We start from the raw sequence: 25,684 nt of genomic DNA on the forward strand, positions 1-25,684 counted from the left end.
GGTTGAGTTGTTCTTGCACCTCTTTGTATGCAAGCACTACATATTCTGTATTGCTTTAAATCCTTCCTTTTTATGATTCACTGTGGGGGTCCCACTTTATAGAAAGCACAAACAAAGCTTTGCTTAATGCCACTCTATCTTCAGTCCATTTCTTTACTAGACGGACACTCTGCCAATTAGAAATACATAGAGCAACATAATCCAATAGAGAACCACATGGACTATGTAGAAATGTAGCTTTCATTTTTACTTTACAAGTTCTATCAGAGTATTATGGACTCAGAATTTGAATAATATACATTGTCCTTGGAAGTAATTTCTACTTTCAAGTGCTATTTTTTAGCCGCTTTCATCTAAATAAAATATGTTAATAGATGCTTTATTAGGAACTGTCAGGATTTTGAAGGGAGTTTTATCAAAGGCAAAACCTTTTATTTTTTCGGTCATTAATTATGATATTTTGCTTTGCATGACCTATGTACATTGAATGTCTATAAGACAGAAATGGTTTTGCTGTGGTTATTGTTATTCATCGCCATAATGCATATTGTCTGCTGTTGGGTAATATTTATACGAAGGAATAATAATTAGATATTTACATTTATCATCATTTGTAGAAGCTGACGCTGTTAGAGTCCCTTGACATTTCTAGGTTGCATTGAAAAAGGAATCCATTGTCTTGGATTTATTGGTATTTTTTTGTTATTATTTTTAAGTTGCAATTGCAGTCATAAATGAGAATGCTAAGAAACCTGAAAACCATATTTAATGTTACATCCTTTATTTTAAACTATGTTCTTAACAGTATGCACATTTTTTAAGTAGGCAGAGTAAAGGACTGAGTAGATGGGGCAAATAGATCTTACTTGACATCCAATTCTAGGTTTCTATAATTATACTCATCATACAAGTAAAGGAATAATCTGGATTTTCATTGACCCATCTTTATCATTAACTTTCTTCTCTTGTGGGTGGTTAATAACATTCTAGCAATCATTTTCAAGTACCAAAACAATATAAATACTGAAAAATCTTATTCTTCTACACTTTGCCTCTCCTTTTTTGCATGGGTGTAGTGCATGTATTTATTACTATATGGCATATATTAAATTTTTTTCATGTATACGAAAATATAGATGTTTACCAGTTGATTTGTGGTGTTTCTATATTTTCGTGTACATTATTTGCTATTCCCTATATTTGACTCAAGTTTGGTGCTTCTACAGCAAACAGTTAAAATCTTACAGATCACAACTTCAAAGCTGGATGCAATGGCAGGTTTGTATAAAACGGAAACTATATATATTAATTAGGCATTCCCAAGACACTATCGTAATATAAGGCCTTTAATCAATATAAAGGTTTAAATTGCCCTTTTCAGTTTTCCCTTTGTAACGCAAAAGAAAATTAAACTGTCAAGGCCACACATTGGTCTTTCCATTCTCTAAAGCTCTGATCACTGAAGCTTCAGAAAATAACCATGATGAATATGTTTTTAAAGGCATTTCAACATTTTGAATATGAACATTCAAGTGAGTCTGATCTCGTACTTCTGTTAAAATATGTAGACATATCAATACTCCCTTCTATTTATACGTTAATATTCATTCATTCATTCTTAATCACTAAAACGCCCTTGGAAAAAGAAGTTCATGTATTTTTAAGTGAAGAATGTATCATTTCCATTTTTCTATAATACCATAATATTATTGTTAAATATGTTTTTAATTATAGATAGATCGTTTTTAAGCCAGAGGACTTGATAGCTTAGAAAATGTGAAAAGTAAACAAGCCCAAGATCTGTTATAGTTATTGTCCTAAACAGTTAAACAGTTCAAATCACACTTTCATAAAGGACAAGCTTCATTGGTTTTCAAGATGGTGTAAACTGTTTGGTGACAAAGATGGCACAGACAGGCTGGTTGGGGGTACTGACAAAGATGGCATCGGCAAGCAGTTGGGGGCCAAAATCGTACAGACAAGCTATTCATGAACAATTATGGTACATAAGAGCTGTCTGAGGGCAATAACAAGAGGTTTGGAGGCACTGACAAGCTGTTGGGAGACAAAGATGGCACAGGCAAGCTGTTTGGGGGCAAAGATGGCACAGACAAGCCTAATGTTTTAGAACTAGTGTTGAGTGTCCTCAAATACTGGATTGTAGTACCACAGGCTATGTAATATTAAAAAAAATGTTCATGTTTGACTATTAACAGCAGGAAACTAAACTGTTCCTTTGAAAGGGTTCAATTTTTGTAATGATTAAAAGACTTTAAAGAATGCAGATTGGTTTTTGAAAGGGTTCAACTTTCCGTTGTTTTAAAACAAGTAATGTTTCGGGCCACATAAGCCACAGACACGCTGTTTGAGGGCAAAGATGGCACAGCAAGCTGTTTAGTGCCAGACATTACACACACAGGTGCACTGACAGATACAATCTCATACACACAGTCACATGAAATATCAGCCAATCAGGAAAGCTGAGAAGTCTTTCATGAGTGGCTGAGACCTCCTTCACTCAGAGCTCTTCTTCCAGAGCGGCCACTGAGCCAAAAAAAGGAGATTTTGTTGCAGTTGGGCTGAGATAAAGATATTTAACAATGTACAACAATATATATTTCGAAGCATGAGAAATGTCAGGACAGGACAAGGAAGTTTTACTTTAGTGATATGGTCATAGATAAGTGGTACACAAATGGTAAAGTCTAACACAGTGAGTGAATCTAACCATGCACAGGAGGGGGGCATAAGGCTATCCTGAATATAAGACTAAGGGCACAATAGCATTTTTTTACAGCAGAAACAATGCTGTTAAATTCTATGTTTATATGTTTCTGTAGTTTAGAACTATTATTGAGTTGCTAGGTAACTGTGTATGTGGGTTATACATCCCTTCTCTTTTGGCTTTCATTCAAGTCGGCAATCATAAGCCTTTTCTTTATTCAATGCAACTATGTATATTTCATTATACTATTATCTCATCTCAAACATTGATCAAACAGACATAAACGCTTATGTGTTTAAAACGTGAGTCATTTCTGATTTTAGTTTATGAAATCATTGCCTCCAACCAACTTTTACAGATATATTTATTACTGTTGTAGCTTAGAGAGTAGACATATTAATCAAACACACTGAATAAAAGATTGGATAATCTTTACTGGGGTGCAATAAACCCAGAATCTACACTGTCAGAGACTATACACAGCTCAGATTGAAAATTCCTGTGTGAATTAATTGTTTCTGGGCTAGCAATTCAAATTGGATATTTGTGGTGCTCTACAGTGTAAAATCATGATTACTGCTTATAAAGCCTTCTAAACATGACAAACCTATGACTTTGAAAAGAACAATTTTCTTTACACTTGACTCTGTTTGCGGGTTCTACCAAATTAAATTCTGAGTATTGGATATAAATGTGATTATGTCAGAAAATAAAATAAGGTTGTATATACTTACGCTGACAAACAGGTGGTTTCCCTGCATTACTCCACAATCCATCTTCCTGACATATGGCTGTTGATTGTTGACTAGACTGTAATCTGTAGCCCTCATTGCATTCATATATCACCTTGCTTCCTAAAGTAAATTCATTTCCAGAAACTGATCCGTTTCCAGGAGATGGGGCAATTCCACACGATACAGCTGGATGCATAAATAATTAATGTTTTTGAAAAAATAAAACAGAAATTTTATTATTTTTGAACTCCCAACATTTTTGCAATCCATTACGATATCTTTACTTACATGATCAGTGTGAGACAGATTACAGAATTGTAAAATACTATTTTGTAGCATTGAAGTGTGATTTATATTTGCAACTTTTTAAAGTTTTAACACACATTTAGATACATGGTATACATTGAATAATTTGAAGACATGAAAATCTAGAAAAATGTGCATATTTTTAAAATAAGCTTTTCTTATTGCATTTCTAAATTGAATCCTTTATTTACATTATAACAGCATGTGAAAGAGATACTTTAGACATCATATGCACTTAAATTCATAGGATAGCTAAAAAGGTCCTTTAAATTTCCATGGTTTCTCTTCCCCATGTGCATTTACCCTTACAGCTTCTACTCAAGGTTTTTTTCCTTTTTTAAAGAATGCATATTAAAGTAATCACATTGTACTTTAATGTGTGTTCTTTTTTAGTAGGGACAATAAATAATGCAGGACAGTCATTAAATCCAATCAGTTGGACTCATTAGAAGTATAACCATAGTAGAACAGAAGGTTCAATTCTCTGCCAACCATTTCCGCTTCTGATGACCACTTCCGCATCTTCATCTTCTATCTTTTCTCCAATCTGTTATCCTCACATAAACTGACGGCAATATATCGGCATTTCCCTTATCTTAAAATTGGGTTTTGACCATGGAGATGGAGACGAAGAAAGAAGATACCAGATTGAAGATAAAATGGAGAAGATAGAAGAGAAGGGAGAAGTGGAAGTGTTCAGCAGAGAAGGTAGGGAAACATTTAGAAAACATGGGGGAGAGAGTGAACGTGAATGCGAGAGAATGAGAGAGTGTGGAGCCACAAATTTTGGACAAGTTTTTTGGGGTTTGTACGAATCACAGAATTTACATAAATTCAGTAAATTTGGAATTTGTACAAATTGAAATGCACAAGTCTACTGATTATATGCATGTATGGTAACACTGTTCTTTATAGGAGTTTTGGTCTCAGCATGCAGAGTGCAGAACACCCTTATACTAGATTAGTACATTGCTGTTCTGTTGAGATTGAAAATTAAATTAAATTTAATTTAATTTTAAATGTAATTAAAGCAGAATTTTAGCAATTAAATGTAAGACTTTAAGAGATTTACAGATAAAATAGTTTATTACTATACATAATTACTATAATGGTGTTACGTACCTGGCTGCTGGTGCCTCCGGGTCCTCGGATCTGCAACCGCCGTGGAGAAGAGGGAGACCTCCCGCCTCGTCTGAGCCGCCACGGAGAAGGGGGAGACCCCCCTCGTCTCAGCAGCCTCAGCCGCCACGAAGAAGGGGGAGACCCCCTGCCTCGTCTCAGCAGCTTCAGCCACCATGGAGAAGGGGGAGACCTCCCGCCTCGGCACAGCAGCTCAAGCCACCGCGGAGAAGAGGGAGACCTCCCGCCTCCACGAGATTGCTTCCGCCGCCGTGAGGTCGGGGAAGACCCCGCACCTCTATGCGGCAGCCGCTGCCTACAGAAATCAGGTCCGGTCCTGCCGCGTGCACGCGATCCTCTGCACGCCACCTAGTGGTGCCAGCCGGTACTACTGGTCCTTTTAGAAATTTACGATCTCGACAATCCCAAGATGGCCGCGGACCGGACGTGACATAACGGTACTTTGAACTTTTTGCGGGAACGTTAATTGGTGCCTAACTTCCTCTGCCTATTTAAGAGCCTCAGAAACCTTTCAGCCTTGCCTTCTGATGGTCGTATCTATCTGGTATAGTGTCTACTCCTCAGTAAGCGTTCCTGTGATTTTCCGTTACCGTCTCGGCTTGTTCCTGTTCCTGTTTTCCTGGCGTTTGACTCTGGCTTCCCTCACGACGATGACCTCGGCTTACCCTGCAACGATCCTGACTTCCGGTTTCCTGACCTTGGCTTGCTCATCGGCTATTCTGTACTGGACTCTTGTGATCTGTCTATTGGACTTGCACACACTGTTCTACCTGATTACAGGTCATATTATACGCTGTGCGTGACAGAATCAGAAGGCCAACATGAGACCTGCATCGGTAGGACAACAGGGGTCCTATGAGGATCGTTTGGATGGGATGGATCACCGTCTGGATCAGTTTGCCCAAGCTCTCCAGACGTTACTGCAACGCACCGACCCAGCGCTACAAGGTCCTCAGGCAATTGCGGTTCATCCACCCCCACCTGCACCTACTCATTCTGTTCCAGTTCATCTACCTCCTCCCCAACGTTATGGTGGCGAGCCTGCAGCATGCAGAGGGGTTCCTGAACCAATGTGAGATCCACTTCGAACTTTCTCCTTATGCCTTCCCTACTGAACGGGCAAAGGTGGGCTATGTAATTTCTCTGCTCACTGACAAGGCACTGGCTTGGGCCTCTCCACTATGGGAGAGAAATGCCCCTACGGTTCGGTCTTACTCGGAATTTATCTCAAGTCTGCGTTCTGTGTTTGACGTTCCTGGGAGGAGGAGCACGGCATCCGCATCACTGTTCGCAATCCGCCAAGGTTCTCGTTCTCTCCAGGAGTATTCTATTGAATGCCGCACCCTGATGGCAGAGGTCAACTGGACCAATGAGGCACTAGTCGCCGCATTCCTGAATGGACTATCTGAATCCCTCAAGGATGAGATTGCGGCTAGAGATCTTCCTACGGAACTGGACGCTTTAATACAGTACGTCTCCCAGGTGGACTTACGTATTCATGAAAGACAAGCTCAACGTGAAAGCCTGAGACGACGAGAAAGAGGAGTGCGGGACACCGTCCTCTTCCACCCTGCCGGAGTGTGCGGAGGAGCCAATGCAGCTGGGGGCAGCTAGACTCACTGAACATGAAAAGAGCAGGAGGAGAAGAGAGGGATTATGCCTGTATTGTGGTCTTTCGGGGCATTTCCTCAGGAACTGTTCAAAGAGGTCGGGAAACGCTCGCACCTAGGTAGGCTGAGGGGACCTACTATAGGTGTAATTAGACCATCCCCTGAAACCAAGATCACCCGCATGACGGTTCCGGTTCGACTAGTCTGGTCTAGGGGTTTCGTGGACACCATGGCCTTTCTGGATTCCGGCGCCGCCGGCAACTTTATTGACTCTGAATTTTGTACCCGGTTTCTGATTCCCACCCTCCCCCTACCCAATCCGTTATCTGTGGAGGCTATGGACGGGAGACCTATTCTTCAGGAGCACATAACTCTTCACACGTCGCCACTTACCCTCTCTGTGGGGGTGGTTCACAGCGAGTCAGTTCAATTGTTGGTCATCCGCTCTCCCTCGGTTCCGATCATATTGGGGTTTCCATGGCTATGTAGGCACAACCCTAAAATTGATTGGTTTACCAACCAGATCACGGCTTGGAGCCGCGCCTGTACGGATCATTGCCTTTTACCCGTAAGGACGGCTTCAGTGACGCTGAACTCCATCGGGACCTCACTGCTGCCTGAGCCATATCGTTGCTTCGCGGACGTGTTCAACAAGAAAGAGGCGGAGAAGCTACCACCACTTATGACTGTCCCATTGACCTACTTCCTGGTACCATGCCACCCAGGGGTCGGGTCTATCCGCTTTCTGTCCCAGACTAAGGCTATGGAGTCGTATATTGAGGAGAATCTTCGTCGGGGATTTATTCGCCGTTCCACGTCACCCGCTGGAGCAGGGTTTTTTTTTGTTAAGAAGGAGGATGGGGACCTTCGCCCATGCATTGATTACAGAGGGTTGAACAAGATCACCAGACGCAATACTTACCCCATTCCATTGATTTCCGAGCTTTTCGACAGACTGCGCGGAGCCACAGTCTATACCAAGCTGGATCTTCGGGGTGCTTACAACCTTGTTCGAATTCGCGAGAATGATGAATGGAAGACGGCATTTAATACACGTTCTGGACATTACGAGTATACGGTTATGCCGTTCGGGCTATGCAATGCCCCAGCCGTCTTCCAGGAGTTCATCAACGATTGCCTCACGGATTTCCTTCAACAGTTCGTCGTAGTATACCTGGACGACATCTTGATCTACTCCTCGGACCTTTCCACCCATCGCACACAAGTCGCTCAAGTGCTACACCGACTACGGCAACACAGGCTCTACGCCAAGCTGGAGAAGTGCGCGTTCAAGGTTCGCAAGGTGTTATTCTTGGGTTACGTCATCAATCCGGAGGGGTTTGAGATGGACCCTTCTAAAGTACGTGCTATCAGAGACTGGCTGCAACCCATGGGTCTGAAACCACTACAACGTTTTTTGGGGTTTGCCAACTATTATAGACGTTTTATCAGAGACTATTCCAAGATTGCGGCTCCTTTGACGGCTCTCACTAAGAAAGGGGCTGATACTGTCGTATGGCCGCTGTCTCCACTTTCGACCGGTTGAGAGAGAGATTTATCACAGCTCCTGTGCTACGACATCTGGATCCCCTACTGCCATTTGTTCTGGAGGTGGACGCATCTGAGACTGGGGTGGGGGCCTGTGGTGGGGGCCGTTCTCTCTCAACGAGCCTCTTACAGTGGGCCACTACACCCGTGTGGCTTTTTCTCCAGGAGATTTTCGCCTGCGGAGAGGAATTACGACATCGGCAACAAGGAACTTTTGGCGGTTATACTGGCTTTAGAGGAGTGGCGACATCTTCTGGAGGGTGTACAGGTTCCAACCTTGATCCTGACTGATCATAAGAACTTGCAATATATGGAGACCGCGAAGTGTCTAAATCCTCGACAAGCCAGGTGGTCCTTGTTCCTGTCCCGGTTCCCCTTTGTTTTGACCTACCGTCCGGGGTCCAAGAACGCCAAGGCCGACGCTCTCTCACGGATGCACACCTTCCCAGATGAAGAGAATCACGAACCCGAGGCGATTGTACCAGCGACTAAGGTCCTAGCAATCCATCTTACCTGTCACACCCCTCTCCTGGATCGTATCGTCAGGGTACAGTCGCAAGCTCCGGTGTCTCTACCTGCTGGCAAGCTGTTCGTTCCGGCTCGTTTCAGGCTTCGTGTTCTCCGCATTTCCCTTGTTCCAGAACGGCAGGACACCCGGGGGTTACACACACGAGGGATCCTGTTTCCAGAACTTTTTGGTGGCCAGGGTGGGCCAAGGACGTTTTTTCTTTTGTTCGTTCCTGTACTAAGTGCACGGCTAATAAGTCCTCCAGGGCTGCTTCACCCTCTGCTGCTTCCCTCGACACCATGGACACATATAGCCATGGACTTTATCGTTGACTTACCCAATTCCAGAGGCCATACGGTTATACTCATGGTTGTGGATCGCTTTTCCAAGATGGCCCACATGATTCCGTTGAAGAAGTTACCCTCTGCTGCTATGTTGGCTGATGTTTTCATACGCGAGATCGTCCGTCTCCACGGATTACCGACCGAGATAGTTTCCGACCGAGGCTCACAATTCATAGCACGCTTCTGGCGTGAGTTCACTAGAGCCTTGGGTATTACTCTGGCCTTCTCGTCCGCGTGTCATCCCCAACGGGGCAGCTGAAAGGGCCAACCAGCATCTGGAACAATATCTACGTCTGTTCATCAACAACCATCAGGATAACTGGGTTGATCTACTACCCTTTGCTGAATTTGCCCGTAACAATTCCGTGCAGGAGTCTACGGGGGTATCCTCCTTCTACTGCCTTTACGGTCTGCATCCTCAGCTTTTTCCTGGGGCATTTCCCGTCTCTACAGTTCCGGCGCTACAAGAAAGGCTGGTTACCATCCGGGCTACATGGTCATCTGTGCAGGATGCACTGCGACTGGCGGACAGGCGACAAGAACGTCAGGCAAATAAGAGACGTTCCTGCGCCCCCGCTTATTTGCCGGGAGAGAGGGTTTGGTTGGCCACCAGGTATCTCAAACTGAGGGTACCATCCATGAAATTGGCTTCACGTTTCATTGGACCTTTCCCTATTGTTCGCCGAGTCAATCCGGTAGCGTACGAACTTCTGTTACCCCAAACCCTCCAGATTCCTCGAGTCTTTCACGTCTCTCTTCTGAAACCTCTAATTTGCAATCGCTTTACTACAGTGAGACCCTCGGCAGCGGGGACTTCTGTCGCAGATTCCCTTCGGCGTTGTCCTCAAATGATTCTGGCTACTCGCAGGCAACAAGGGAGTTTGCAGTATCTGATCCACTGAAGAGGACTTGGGCCGGAGAATCGTTCCTGGGTCTCCGCTGCTCGTCTCAACGCTCCTCGTCTGGTACGTGTCTTCCTTGCCAGGAGACGTGTTGGTCTTCCCAGGGGTCGCCCGGTGGTCGCCCCATCGAGGGGGGGTACTGTTACGTACCTGGCTGCTGATCCCTCCGGGTCCTCGGATCTGCAACCGCCGCAGAGAAGAGGGAGACCTCCCGCCTCGTCTCAGCAGCCTCAGCCGCCACGGAGAAGTGAGAGACCCCCCTCGTCTCAGCAGCCTCAGCCGCCGCGAAGAAGGGGGAGACCCCCCGCCTCGTCTCAGCAGCTTCAGCCGCCACGGAGAAGGGGGAGACCTCCCGCCTCGGCACAGCAGCTCCAGCCACCGCGGAGAAGAGGGAGACCTCCCGCCTCCACGAGATTGCTTCCACTGCCGTGAGGTCAGGGAAGACCCCGCACCTCTACGCGGCAGCCGCTCCCTACAGGAATCAGATCCTCTGCACGCCACCTAGTGGCGCCAGCCGGTACTACTGGTCATTTTAGAAATTTACGATCTCGCCAATCCCAAGATGGCCGCTGACCGGAAGTGACATAACGGTACTTTGAACTTTTGGCGGGAACGTTAATTGGTGCCTAACTTCCTCTGCCTATTTAAGAGCCTCAGAAACCTTTCAGCCTTGCCTTCTGATGGTCGTACTTATCTTGTATAGTGTCTACTCCTCAGTAAGCGTTCCTGTGATTTTCCGTTACCGACTCGGCTTGTTGCTGTTCCTGTTCCTGTTTTCCTGGCGTTTGACTCTGGCTTCCCTCACGACGATTCTGACTTCTGGCTTCCTGACCTCGGCTTACCCTGCAACGATCCTGACTTCCGGTTTCCTGACCTTGGCTTGCTCATCGGCTATTCTGTACTGGACTCTTGTGATCTGTCTATTGGACTTGCACACGCTGTTCTACCTGATTACAGGTCCTATTATACGCTGTGCGTGACAAATGGTTGATAGATTGGCATAAAATATTTACTGCACATTAATAATAGAAAAACTCAATTAAAGGTGACTCATATCAGATGGTCAAGGTGCACATGTTATGTGTAAATTTCTCTAAAGGACAGAAATAAATAAGCTAATAAATGTAAATGATAATATATTTGGTCGCAACTGAAATGTTTGACCTGCATATTGCACACTTAATATTCTGGCGTCTGATCAAAAACCTAAAAAAATAAATAAATATATATATATATATAGTCTAAATTGTGTATAACTTACCCTTACATATTGGAGTAGGAGAAGCCCATTGATACATCCCATTGGACTTTCTTATGCACGTGGTGTTGCTGTTTCCTATCATTCGATACCCTGGCTTACAGAAGTAGTAAACTCTAGATCCAAGATCTACTCCAGTCTTGTTCAATATTCCACCATTTTTTATCTGTGTATTTAGACTGCAATAGGCAGCTGTTAAAAAAGAAAATCATTACTGTAAGTGGAAAGTATAGTAATAGTGATTACATAGTAGAATTTTATTTCATGGACATGTATTACACAAGCACAATTGACCATTTTATATTATTTAAATCTGCACCAAATCAGCACACAAAAAGTACATTAAACAAATATAAGATATGTTTGTCAGTACATAGGTAGAAGTAACGGTATTCTCCTTTACAGAGCATAATGTAACTATGTGAAAGTCATTTTTGTTGTCCGGAGGTAAAGATCTTCCTTGTCACCTTATTCTGGTATGGGGTTGGGAACTCAAACCACCATCCCTGGTATTGGAAAGCTATAATGGAGCAACAGAGAGTAATCATTCATTATAAGTCCATTCCCTTTCCTAGCAGGTAAGTCTACCAGAGTAGTGTATGGCAAAGAGATTGGCCAGAAGAGAGGTAAATATAAATAAGGGAATAAGGGAAAAGGAATAGTCAGCAAAGGCACAGAGACACCCCCCCCAAGAGTACGTTCTATAGGTGGATCGTTGGAGTTATGGTAGGTGGTATATAAAGATGTATCTATGGTTTTCATATGTTTTCAAATCATAGCCTGTGATTTGGTTAAATCATGATTAGTAACTGCCATATGGTATGGTATAACCCTTCTAATGCTTCAATACAACATGTGCAGTGGCATTACATATACTGTGGTGGTTGAGAGTGCATTCCCATCATTTGATTATGTGGGATAAAGTCCACACATGGGATGGTGGATCTGGGGTAGGACCATACTCCCATTTGAGAGAGTCTAGCCACTGAGCAGTAGGGCAAAAGCTCCAGCATGAAGAAGCCACCTCTTTCCCTTGGTAAGTATAATGTCTCGTTGCTAATTCTTGCTTCCTTGTATCCCCATATAAATTTAAACATTACTGTCTGAATTTCTGCCAATTCTCTATTTTGGATTGGTATGGGTAGTGTTCATAAGATAATAATATAATTAAGTATAATAAGGGTAAATTCAACCCGTCCAGGAGATTGGGTAGGTCGTCCAGTGATTAAAAGGTTTTCTTATTACTTGAAAAAGTGGTAGGTAGTTTTTCTGGTACAGTGTTTTAGAGTCATTTGTTAGTTTGACTCCTAGATAGCTTACGTATTTCGCTCCCTGCTAGTTGAGCTGAGTAGATCCAGCTGGGCATTGTCGAAGGTTCACATTAAGGGATTCACATTTGATGGTGTTTATCTTTTACCCAGAGATCTGCAAGAAATCAGACAGTACTCGACAGAGGCATGGGAATGGCCAAAGGTTTTGAGAATGACACAAATATTAACTTTCACAAAGTCTGCTTCCTCAGTTTAGATGATGCCAATTTGCATATACTCCAGAATGTTATGATGAGTGATCAGATGAATTGCAAAGTCACTCTTTGCCATGAAAGGGAACTTCATCCCAAAAAGAACATCCCCACTGCATTTCAGCCCTGCCCCAAAAGGACCAGCTGACATCAAGTCAGTGACTCTCATTAACACAGATGAGAGTTTTGACATGGACCAGGCTGGAGATAACTCTGTTATGCTGATTGAGTTAGAATAACAGACTAGAAGCTTTAAAAGGAGCATGGTGCTTGAAATCATTGTCCTTCTATTAACCATGGTTACCTGCAAGGAAACATGTGCTGTCATCATTGCTTTGCTGAAAACAGCTTCTAGTAAGATTGAACCTAAATCAACCATGTATCAGATCATCAAGAACTTCAAGGGGAGAGGTGCAATTGTTGTGAAGAATGCATTTGGGCGCCCAAGAAAGTCCAGCAAGAGCAAGGACCCTCTCTTAAAGTTGATTCAGCTGCACGAACAGGTGCCACCAGTGCAGAGCTTGTTTAGGAATGGCAGCAGGCAGGTGTGAGTGCATCTGCACGCACAATGAGACAAAGACTTTTGGAGGATGGCCTGGTGTCAAGAAGGGCAGTAAAGAAGCCACTTCTCTCCAGGAAAAACATCATCGGCTATTCGACAAAAGGTACAGGGATTGGACTGTTGAGGACTGGGGTAAAGTCTTTTTGTCTGATGGATCCCCTTTCCGATCCAGAAAAATGCTTATCCAGACAAGACAAGTTGAGTGCTGCCATCAGTCCTGTGTGATGCCAACAGTAAAGTATCCTGAGACCCTTCATGTGTGGGGTTGCTTCTCAGCCAATGGAGTGGGCTCACTCACAAATTTGCCTATGAACACAGCCATGAATAAAGAATGGTATCAATACATCCTTCAAGAGCAACTTCTCCCAACCATTCAAGAACAGTTTGGTGACGAACAATGCCTTTTCCAGCAGGATAGATGGATGGAGCACATTGCCATAAGTGGCTTGGGGAACAAAACATCAAAATTTGAAGGTCTTGCCATCTTTGTAGAGTCTTCAAAGAGAAAGCACAGCATAAATTTGTATTTTTATATTGTCCAGCCTCTCGGCTGTTGTTCTAGTTGCCCCCTTATTTCTTTCTTCTTTAAAAATGTAGTTTCACATTTTTGCCACAACATCTCTAGTTCTCTCTCCAGGTTAGGGTCAATGTTCAAATGTTAACTGGTCTGCAGTCGTGTGCTGGACAAGTAACTTAACGATACAGGTCAGAGTCTTGGTCCATGGGTGTCCACATGTCCCCAATAAATATTTTCTGTTAACATGCATTGCATTTGTTCAGGGGAACTACTTGTTCCTAACATAACTTTAGTTACATAAAATAATTAAAACACTACACTGGTATATGTGATTAATGATTTACTAACCTGAATAACGTATCTTGAAACCTTTTTTATTTGTTGCATGATCAGTTGACCATCGCATATAAACGTTATTACTTTTGCTAGTAAAATTTTGTTGCCCAGTCAAATTACCACTTAAAGCCACAATTAGAGAGCTTTGTCCAGAGGGTCCTATAAAAAAGAGAAATAATTATAACATGTTATTACAAGTGATCTGCAATATAAAATTTATGGGTTAAACATACACACACACACACATATAGTGTATACATCGATCAGCTATAACATTATGACCACAGACAGGTAAAGTGATTAACACTGATAATCTTGTTATTATGGCTCCTGTCAGTTGGCGGCATATATTAGGCAGCAAGTGAACATTTTGTCCTCAAAGTTGATGTGTTAGAAGAAGGAAAAATAGGCAAGTGTAAAGATCTGAGCAACAATTGTGATGGTTAAAAGACTGGGTCAGAGCATCTCCAAAACTGCAGCTCTTGTGGGGAGTTCCCGGTCTAGAGTGGCCAATACCTATGAAAAGTGGTCCATGGAAGCAAAATCAGTGAACCAGCAACAGGGTCATGGCTGGCCAAGGCTAACTGATGCATGTTGGGGGTGAAGGCTCGTCCGTGTGGTCAAATCCAACAGATGAGCTACTGTAGATCAAATTGCTGAAAAAGTTAATGCTGGTTCTGATAGGAAGGTGTCAGAAAACACAGTGCATCACAGTTTACGTATGGGGCTGCATAGCCGCAGACCAGTCAAAGTGTCTATGCTGACCCCTGTCTCACTGTCCACATGTGAATAAGAACTAGACCACGGAGCAATGAACGAAGGTGGCCTGGAGAACACATGGTACCAGGATGCATCCATGGAGTCCATGCCTTGATGGGTCACAGCTGTTTTGGCAGTAAAAGGGGGTGCAACACAATATTAGACAGGCGGTCATAATGTCAGTGTATATACTGTACACACATGTATCTTATGTGAGTATGAGAGAGATTGAAAAATTATGGAATGAAGAGAGGAGATTTAAGTACAAACATTAGGATATTAATCATATCAATAGAGACCAAAAATATTGTAGTATAAATGTATCTCTCCTTTATCATTCTCTCCTTGTCCTCTTCCTTCTGATCTCACTTGTCAGATTTGAATCGGGAAAAAACTTCAAATGCTATTTGTCAAACAGGGTTGGCTACTAGACGATTAAAACAGCTTACAAACAGAATATAACAATTTCTATACAAAAGGTTGAATACATTGCATTCAATGATGGCATCATGTTTCTAACTCCTACCACTCCTTACCACGGTAATTAATTTCTTTATTGTCAATCATTATTTTTCTTACCATCAAATATCTCAAGCTCATCAAATTGCTTTTCACTTTGAAATGTGTCCAGAAAAATGGATATATTATAACCTGGTTCAGCTTTAATAGTCCATGAACAGGTCTGAGAATTGGGGTAGTTTTCTGGATATCCAGGACTAAGAATAACTCCAGATGATGCTAAACGGATTTCATTTGCTGGACATTGTGCTGTAGAAGAAGAACCCCACAACAAGTGAATAATGTCTCATAAACACAATGTAGAACAATTATAAACATAGAAATATAGAATTTGACAGCCGATACGAACCATTCAGTATGCTAATTTTATCTTATGTAAGACATACCTTAATCAGTCCTTAGTCTTGTCTCCATCGCTTCATGCCTGCCCTATGCATCATTTTTAACCCCTCACTGTATTTGCATCCACCACTTCTGCCAGGAGGTTTCATTTTCACCCACCAAATCTGTATGAATTTCTTGATTGTAAAATGGTATATCATTGTTATGACTACCTAGCCTATGCCATATGCGCTCTTCCACTGTATTCCATTGCTATCTTTAGTAATTATTAGAGATTTTAGAGGTTAAAAACATAATATCACAGATTTCTATCCATTACACTTACCTATACAAATTGTCTTATTTTACTACAATGGGAAAATAACATTATTATATGAACTGTATGTATTTGGAAAATCTTTAGTGGCCCTATATAATATTAATCTCAGTCACCTTTTTCCTAACAATAATTAAAAAACAGTTTACAACAATGGTACCCTTACCCTAAAATATTTATTCTGTTCCTATAGCCTTAAACAGCAGGCACAATGTATACAATAACCAACTTGAATGGATGTAAAACAATTACGCTGCCTAACATAAATAATGTACATTGTTGGTAAGTTGATGATGCAGCATTTTTTAATAAATCTATAGCCCCTTATGACATTTTACATTAACATCTGCTTCAATATAAAACAACATACACTCACTGGATGGCTTGTGAGATTAGCAAGGTACCTATGTTTGCATAAATCAATGAAATAAAAAGCTCAATTTAGAACATTCAAAGGCAACATTAACCTACTGGCATGATTTAGTGTTTACTCCTTATATTTCAAGTTAGGAAATAAAATGTCTATCAATGCATATAAATACAAGAATACTATTAGAACAAGAGGTCATAATCTAAAACTAGAGGGTCAAAGGTTTACAGGAAACTTACTTTACCTAGAGGGTAATACAGTAAGAGAATTTAAACATGCATTAAATAGGCATAAAGCTATCCCAAAGTAGTTTATAGTCTATAGCAGGGGCGCCCAAAGGTCCTGCTCACCGGTCCTGCTCACGCGGTGGTCTGCCAGTCCATGGGCCTGCAGACCACATTCAAAGCGGCCCCCTGGCTGGGAAGTTTAAAGCAGCCGTTGTGCAGCTTTGAACATGTTCGAGGGGGCAGGCCCACAGAAGGTGTTCCTCGTGGCAAGGACAGGGTCATCACACCGGAGGTGGGTCATACCCACACTGGGTGCCCAAGCTAAGGTAGTACACATCTAATTTAGCAACAGATGAAAAGTCAGGGTAGATATAATGCATATTTCATCCATGCACATGTGATTTTGCTTATGCAATGTATAGATAAAACTTCATATACCACGTGAAATTTGCCATTTTGTTTTTTTTTACATATACATTTCCATTGTTTCAATTATACTTTAAATTCACTACATAAATAACTGCCTTCCCTAGATATGCAGCCAAATTGGTTACATTCATAAGACATTAATAACTCTAGGTAACGCCAAGAGTTATCTAGGACATCTGCAGCTTTGTTTTATTGGGATGTGTAAGGTACCCTCCAAATAAGTAGCTGAATGTGATTTTAATGGGTTAAAACAAATCACTAATTTATTTTGTCAACAGATATTGAATCAATATGTAATACATTCATTATACAAAGAAAACAAGAATGTGACATTTTGCAGGTGCTAAACTGTTTGTGATGTTAAATAATATCTTAATTTTTTTAACCTTGGTTTCCAAACACAAGCTGTCTCTTTTATGGCATCTTTCAATAGAGAAATCATCAAGAAGCAAATTTCTGCCTGGATACTAAAACTCCTTAACACTGTATTGTTGTTACCCCATAATAACAATTTTAACATACATTTTTTACAAACACATTATTTTCAGACAATGATATACTGCTGTATGGTAAAACTATTTATGCCTTTCTAAATGTCTGTGCCTCTTTATGAGCAAATGGTATTTTCAAATGGTAGTGGGAAGCTGTAAAAACAGACATGTTACTTATCGTAGCAGAATCTAGGAAACAATCCAATTTTCACAATGGATGCTTTCTATTGGGTAATATAATTATATACTTTTTTCTCCAAGCTGCAGACAATAAACTTTAGAACTTCCTTTAACCGAATGATCGATGACACAAATATAATTATTGTTACTTTCAAGAAGTTACTAAAAATAAAATGTTTTTTCAAAACACAGACAATTCTGCATAATTTATACATATGCAGTTTTAAAATGAATTGTGCGTGCAGCCACTAGTCCATTAGTCCATGGGACAATTACAATACCCTAAATATTTTATATTTATATATATATATATATATATATATATATATAAAAAAACATGTTTATATATTATTATTAATAATATTATTTATTATTATTATTATTATTATTATAGATCCGACACATCCTTGCTTATTTGTCCTAACAATGATTTCCGTCCTGCTTGGTGGAACCTGATAGGTTCTTGTTTTTGAAAAGGAAGTAATTACATTTTCAAGTTTTTGGGTTTTTTTCTTCCCATTTCTCACTTATCAAATAGTACCAAATTTAATCTCCCACATAGTTAAGCAGAATAAAAAAAACGCTGTTGGTAGGAGTAGGACTAATACTTTGTTTACATTATGTGAACTTACCTTCACATTTTGGTAGAGAGCCTTCAAATTGTAACTGATCAATCAATTTACAAGTTATCATATCATTGCCAACCAAAGTAAAGCCTGTATGGCACTGATATTTCACGAAATCCCCTGAAAAAAAATTAAAAATAAATAAGATATACTTAGTGTGGTGTAAAACCAAATATAAGAATATATCACAAAGGTTCGTCTACTTTAACAGATATTTAATAAGAGACAAAAACACAGTAACCTACAATAGAATGACAGCCCAACATCCAATGCAACACTTTCCAAGACTAACCTGGAGCCAAAAGGCCCAATATAACCCAGCACACCACAGATTGCCCCATCCATGCAGGATGGTGGGCAGAGAGAGACTGAACTACGATTTTGCATTCAACATGCATATTGAGTCGCTTGTGAGATCACTGTAGGTGTGCCGTTGTTAACGTATCAAAAGACACGTGATACAGGAAGAGTTCAATTGGCAAAAACATTACAACAATACTTGTTATGTCACCACACTTGGATTCAGCAGAATGTTTAAATGTTCATCCAAAGGATTTTGTTTCACTGCAGGATAAACAGTGTCATGACATAACACATCCTGCTAGCCATGAAAGAGTTAACAAATCATGTTGCTTGTGATAACTCATAGACTATAACATTCTAAATTACACAACTAAATTATAACAATTAAATGCACAATTCCACCCAGAAATTCAAATAATTATACAATACCTATTTCAAAATCATCACCATCTGAAATTATATCCGCTTCTGCCACAGCTGCGGGCGGCGGGCATTTTTTAAGTGGGTAAGCTGCAACAGAAAGAAAATATTTACCAGTATAATAGCATCATACATTTGAAAATGATTATATTATGAGCCTATTAAATTTACATAGGCTGAGAACCCTTGTTAGAACAGTGATGACTAATTTCAAAAATATAACATTATTTAACCAACATTGGCTCAATGTGTGTCATATTTTATTTTGGGTGCCATATGCTGGAATGAATACAGCTTTTTCTGCAACATTTTCAAATAATATCAAAACTAACTGTATTCCATAACATTGTATGGACTACATAAGAAGAGGCAAAGATGTGCGTTACATTCACTAATATGAATGTGTATAACATTACAGAACACCTAAACATCTCAGCTCCCTAATTTTTTAACCCCTTAAGGACAATGGGTGGTCCGTAAACCCATTAAAAACAATGCATTTTGAGCCCGTACATGTACGGGCTTTGTCATTAAGGGGTTAATAACATAGTAACATAGTAACATAGTTCATAAGGTTGAAAAAAGACCAAAGTCCATCAAATTCAACCTATATACATATTGTGTCCCTACTGTGTTGATCCAGAGGAAGGCAAAAAACCCTTATGAAGCAGATGCCAATTGCCCCAATATCAGAATAAATCCCTGGATCAACGTTCTGTCCCTAATATCCATAACATATGCCCCTCAATGGCTTGCATTTTTTGTCTTCTCTTCTTTACTTCCCTCTTTTTCTCTCTCTGTTTTCTCTCAACTACTTTCCTCCTTTCACTCCTCTCTTTGTTCTCTATCTTCCTCACTTTCTATTTCTCACCACTACTTTTTTCTTCTCTCCATCCTGCACACAACACTGCCTCTTCCCTGCCTCTTCCCTGCCTGAACACAACACTGTCAAGCATCCTGGACCCAACCTCACGCACAACAGAAAATACAATTCTAGCATGTCCTCCCTTCATGCACATTATTATTTATTATTTCACATAGCACCATCATAGTCAGTAGCGCTGTACAATGGGTAGACACAACATAACAAGTAGTATATAACATAACAATTTGATTTACAGAAACAACAGGTGTTCTCAACACCCAGGTGAAAGGCAGTGGATAAACACAAATCCATAATAATCCTAATCCTAAAATCACGTATTTTATTAAATTCAACAGAACATCATCGACGTTTGGTACAGATATCAGACCTTTCAAGATTATATATTGAATAAAGTCTGACTTAATGAAAGAGACCCAATGAGTGTGAATTCCCATTTCTAGTCATTTTATAGCAAACAAAATATAAAAGCTGTAAACTGACCGTGAAAATTAAGGACAAAAAATCCACCAGTTGAAAAGTCACTGTGAAACTTGAGAAGGACTTGATTTGAGGAGCTGTATGCTGTTTCAAGAGCAGTGTTTCCACTAAAAACTCCAAGCTGGGGAGAATTCTGGTCAGCTCCATCCCTAGAAGTAACACAAAATATAACAGGAAAAACATCAAACTTGTCCCTTACAGAAACATTTAGTGATGGATGCACATAATAACATAATTTTGTGTGGTATGCATAGCTATTGAGATCATCCAATACTGTAAAAAAAAAATTCTCATCACACATAATATACCCATATCTTACTGGAAGGTGCATTGTGTATTTTCAAATATTTATATATATTATTTTAGTAATTTTATATATTGCATATGCAAAATTTATTTTTAGAGCTTCGTTTTTATTATTTCTAATGTGATGCCAGTTATCTTAATTAAGGTTGATAATTCTACTGAAACCTGTTTTTCGTTGAATGCAATTATTAAGTGTGGTACCCTTGATATCAAGCTGATATGAAAGAAAAATAAATTAATAAAATTGTTTAGGAGGGAGGTGCAACAGAATCCAGCATCAGTTTAAATAGCTATAAGCAGGACCCTCTAGTGTTGAGGAAACTGATGGTGCTGTTAAGTATAATATTGCGATATTGTTCACATACACCTACATGAAACTATTCAGAATGATGTATGGGTACATGATTGGCTTTGTAAATAACGTTTGACAAACACAATGTCATTCAGTTTGGTGTGTTTGATAGAATCAGATGCTCTTACACATGTTTCATTACATATTTCATTAATATAAGGGTGCGTGAATTCAGAACCCAAAGGCAACAACAGCTAGAAGCACAACATGTTTTCAAGTTGACAACTGTTCAGTAAATTAGAGAAAACTCAAATTCTGGCAGGACAATAGCTCTTGAAGGTCAAGGAGAACACCGTTTCTCCCGGTCTACGGTATGAAATTTAAAAAATACACACTTCAACCTTGTGATTACCAAAAAATAAGGGTACACAAAGATTGGTCATTGACTGATCACCCTATATATATATTTTTTTTTACTGTGAATTGGTAAGTTCAGATGGATTCATTGTTAAGAGAAAAGTATACGACCCAATCCATGCTTACAGAAAATGTAAACTGTTGTAACAATCAATTGGGGAAATCACAAACATACCGCGTATCACTATTTATTTTTTAGTTTGAAAAGTAATAGTGTCTATAGAATGACCTGTAAAATAATTCACAAATGGTATTGCATGTAGCAGGTTCATTTTAAGACCAGACAAAAAAGGTTTGGGCTTTACTGTCATTTATAGCGTTTTGTCAATATATGACCTCCCATGAACAGAGAGGATAATACAGTACATTGTAAAACGCAGGTAACTTGCAATTTTTTTAAGTGTTAATATCAGTCACAAGAGCCTTTAACTTTTACTCAATTGGAATATAGAAAAGTACCAAGTTGTCACCCAAGAGACACCTCTCAAAACATCAAGCCTTTATTTTATGTTTGCTTTGTAGGCAGCATTGTCTGAAAGTTAGCAGAATCCACATTCTTTTATAATATGTACTCAAGTACATCAGAGATTAGTGTCTGAAATCATTTTACTATTATTTTCTTCATCAGATATTTTGACCACCTACATCCTATGAGAACTAAATCTCATAGATAAAAATCTAGTGTGTTCTTCTACAGTTCTGTCCTACTTTTTTATATATAGAGAGAGGATGTAGCGATGTATGCTAAGTAGGTTTTTGTTAATGACGCAGAAGAGCAGGAACATAACGTTTTGCATGGGTGTCCCTTCACTTGTTTTCCTAGTCTGATTTACCTGTAGTAAATGCAGTGTTCACTACTAGTAGGTCGTCCTTGCTAGTCGACCTCTGACACTGGCAGTACTTACTTGAGCAAACGTGAAAAGCCACATATGCTATATTTGATGTTGGATGTTATATTTGACATCATAACTATTTGCTTTCAAAAACAATTTATATATTTGCGATCTGGCTGCCGTGGTTAGAGATATGCTTGCTCAGGGCAAAATATTGAATTCAGAAGCTTGTGGTTCATACTGTATGTAAAGTAAAATGTCTGTCATACAACAAATGTAATTTCTTCAGTGCCCAATAGAGCTTCTTTCTCAATGTGAGAATAACTATGTTCTGCAGGAGTCAGAAGCCAACTGGAAGTTCATCCATGTCAAACAATATGGGAAAGTGCAGCCACTAGACCAAAGCATCATATGATAGCACCAGAAGTTTCTACACATTGCAATGTACCAAAAGAAAACCTTGTTTGTGTAGTTTAGTGTCTATGGGAGGAATGAAACTGTGAAACAGTCTCTTGCTTTGCTGCTTTACCAAGGCATACACTGTATTTTCATTGCTTATTCTATGTCTCTCATAACCTTTTTTATGTGTAGAATTCATAAAATCATCTGTAAAGCATATCAGCTAAAGACCGATCCAAAACTTTGACCACGTTGCTGGGTCAAATATAATGTCAGTATTGGAATAATCCTGTATGAGTGTTAATTGTCAACAATTCAATTTGTGAGCATCTTCAACTGTAAGTAAGTATTTTTGAAGACTAATTTAGTTAAAGATTGACCCCTAGCTAAACACTAAAAAATGCCCCCTGTATTGGGTAACATATTCTGGTCTCTATCCAACTGGCTGTTGAAAGCCCATATAAAATCAGCTAACGCTTATATTTCTCAACACTTCTTTAGCACTGGCAAAATGCGTGAGGGCTAATTACTACAGTTTGTAGGTCTAATAATGCAGTGCAAAAGGCGACCCAAGATGGGTGTGGCTATATTGCTATAACTCCTCTCCTTAACAAACATAATAGTTCTAACCACACCCATTCCTATGGCAACCACCCCACCTCTTTGCACCCCCCAAACTTCACCAATATGTCACCTAGTGCCCATAGTAGGAACTTTGCCCCAAAAATCTTGTCAGTGCCATCTTTTCCCCAAACTTCTTGTCAGTGTCATCTTTCCCATCTTGTCAGTGCCATTTTTGCTCCCAAAAAGCTCTTCAGTGCCACCTTTGTCTCTAAATAGCTTGTCAGTGCCAACTTTGCCCCAATATCACTTGTCAGTGCCAATTTTCCCCATCTCATCAGTGCTATCTTCGCCCTAATCTTGTTGGTGCTATCTTTGCCCCTAAATAGCTTGTCATTGCCATCTGTGCCCCAAAACAGCTTATCAGTGCCATCTTTCTCTCCAAACAGCTAGTCGGTGTCATCTTTGCCCCCAAACAGCTTGTCAGTACCATCCTTGTCCACAAACTTACCAGTGCCATCCTTTGTCCGTGAACTTACCAGTGCCATATTTGTCCCCAAAAAGCTTTTCAGTGCAAACTTTGAGAGCCAAACAGCTTGTCAGTGCCATCTTGGAGCCCCAGCTTGTCAGTGCCATCTTTGTCCACAGATTGTCAGTGCCATCTTTGCCTCCAAACAGCTTGGCAGGGCCATTTTCAACCCCAAGCAGCTTGTACATGCCATCATAGCCCCCAAACAGATTGTCAGTGGCATTTCAGTCCACATAAAGCTTATAAGTGCAACCTGTGTGCCTAAACAGCTTATCAGTGTCAATTTTGTCTCCAAGAAGTTTGTCAGAGCCATCTTTGTCCCCAAACAGCTTGTCAGTCCCATATTTGTGCCCAAAGTGGTTGTCAATGACATCTTTGCCCACAAAACAGAATTACACTCAATGTGTCAGTGACATCCAGGGGCCTCTGCTACTTATCAAAGTACCTGCATGCCAGCTCTCGATCTTCTTCCACAAAACTTCAAAACCGCATCAGATTAGAGATTCTAAACAACTTGTGGATCCTTGATCTCCCGCAATGAGATCCAACTACCAATAACCGTCTATTTGTTTCCCTTTCAGTCCCTCATTAGCCAAGGAAAATCAATCAAAATGCTAAATCCATGAAATCCAGTTGTCAACGTCAAAATTAAATTCTTCTAAAGACAAAACAATATATCAGTCCCCAAGTCCCTTCATTCTATTATTTTTCTTCAAAAGATAGCATCCTACATTCCACATAAAATTGTATTTACTCGGTTTACATAATTTATCTAAGGATGAAATAAAATATAATGTACGTAGGTAGATCCTTCTAAAGATTGATCTATATAAAATCAAAAGCCAATTTGGTCGACTTGAAAAATTTCACGGCCTGTTATGTGATAACATCCACGACACATATTAGCATATAAGATTCAAGCAAGCTTTGAATAGCTCATTAGCACACCATATATTAGCATGTGTGGGAATGTACCAGGGTTGCTATCTCTCTAAGTAGCGTTCATAGACCAGGGCTTGCACAGTAAGGCTAATAAAGGGTTCATAATTGGTGGAAAGTAGTCAGAGAGCGGGCACCACCTAAGCAGGGAATGGTCATGACCAGTTTCATAAATAAGAACTGTCTGGGTTTGAACTGGAATTCAGTGGTGTATTTACCTGGGGCAGTGACCCAGGCCCCACCCAGGGGAGCACCCCTAGCCAGGCCCTCATCATCCTGAATGCATTAAAACATGCTACATGCATTTAATACAGAATGCACATTTAAGACACAACCAGCCAGGATAAGCACTCTGGTAGGGGAGATCAAAGTTTTCTCCTGTAACTAGCCCATTGTGCAGCAGTTTTGGAGCAAGGGACTGCCACTCCCTAGACCTTATGCACTAGCTTGGTTGACCTAGACCCAGATACGTCACCCCCAGAGTCTCTAAGTGAAGTGCTGCTTCCCCAGGCCACACCCATTCCCTACACACTACATCTGCTCTCTACCTACTTAAGACTATTTAGGGCTAGGCCCACCCCACACATGGCTAGCTCCTCCTCCTCGGGAATCCACTTCTCCAGAAGACAGAGAGCTCTGGTTAGCCTTCAGTGGGAAGTTCACAGTTATGCTGCTTTCCTGTCTGGAGATAGAACATACTAACCTGGCGCCCCACAGAGGCTACACCTGGCAAGATGTACAGTACATTAGGCTGTGATTCCTTATCCGTTCTATCATGAAATAATATTTGGAAAAGTGTTCTTAAATATTGTTGGTATGTGTGTATTTGAGTATATATACATGTATATTTGTATATAAAAGTATATAAAAGTGTACACTGGATTGAGTATAAAACTCTTTTACAGCTCTCAAGAACAGAAGGTTGTTCTTTTTACTCGCTGTGATAGATTTCACTGTGTATTAAGCATCTGTGGCTAGTTTTAATAAGAACCCAAGCCATTACAAGGCTTTAATGATAACTGAAAAGTAAATGATTGATTACTTAGTTTAT

The 25,684-nt window shown here is 40.4% G+C and overlaps 1 protein-coding gene across 1 annotated transcript in view; it reads right to left on the minus strand.

Annotated features, from left to right (window-relative positions):
- LOC149302324 (CUB and sushi domain-containing protein 1-like) overlaps positions 1–25,684 on the minus strand; it is a 589,437-nt gene that overhangs the window by 47,744 nt on the left and 516,009 nt on the right. The window contains exons 44-50 of the mRNA XM_089482423.1: positions 20,361–20,506; positions 19,004–19,084; positions 18,278–18,391; positions 15,351–15,539; positions 14,025–14,171; positions 11,079–11,267; positions 3,460–3,645 (exon numbers count right to left, since the gene is read on the minus strand). Of these exons, the coding sequence (XP_089338549.1) occupies positions 3,460–3,645; positions 11,079–11,267; positions 14,025–14,171; positions 15,351–15,539; positions 18,278–18,391; positions 19,004–19,084; positions 20,361–20,506 (1,052 nt within the window). The remainder of the gene's footprint in view (positions 1–3,459; positions 3,646–11,078; positions 11,268–14,024; positions 14,172–15,350; positions 15,540–18,277; positions 18,392–19,003; positions 19,085–20,360; positions 20,507–25,684) is intronic.

This window comes from Sceloporus occidentalis, unplaced genomic scaffold (assembly GCF_023333645.1).
Source record: "Sceloporus occidentalis isolate IW3139 unplaced genomic scaffold, rSceOcc1.0.p SCAF_19, whole genome shotgun sequence".
In the NCBI taxonomy this organism is placed as follows: Eukaryota; Metazoa; Chordata; class Lepidosauria; order Squamata; family Phrynosomatidae; genus Sceloporus; species Sceloporus occidentalis.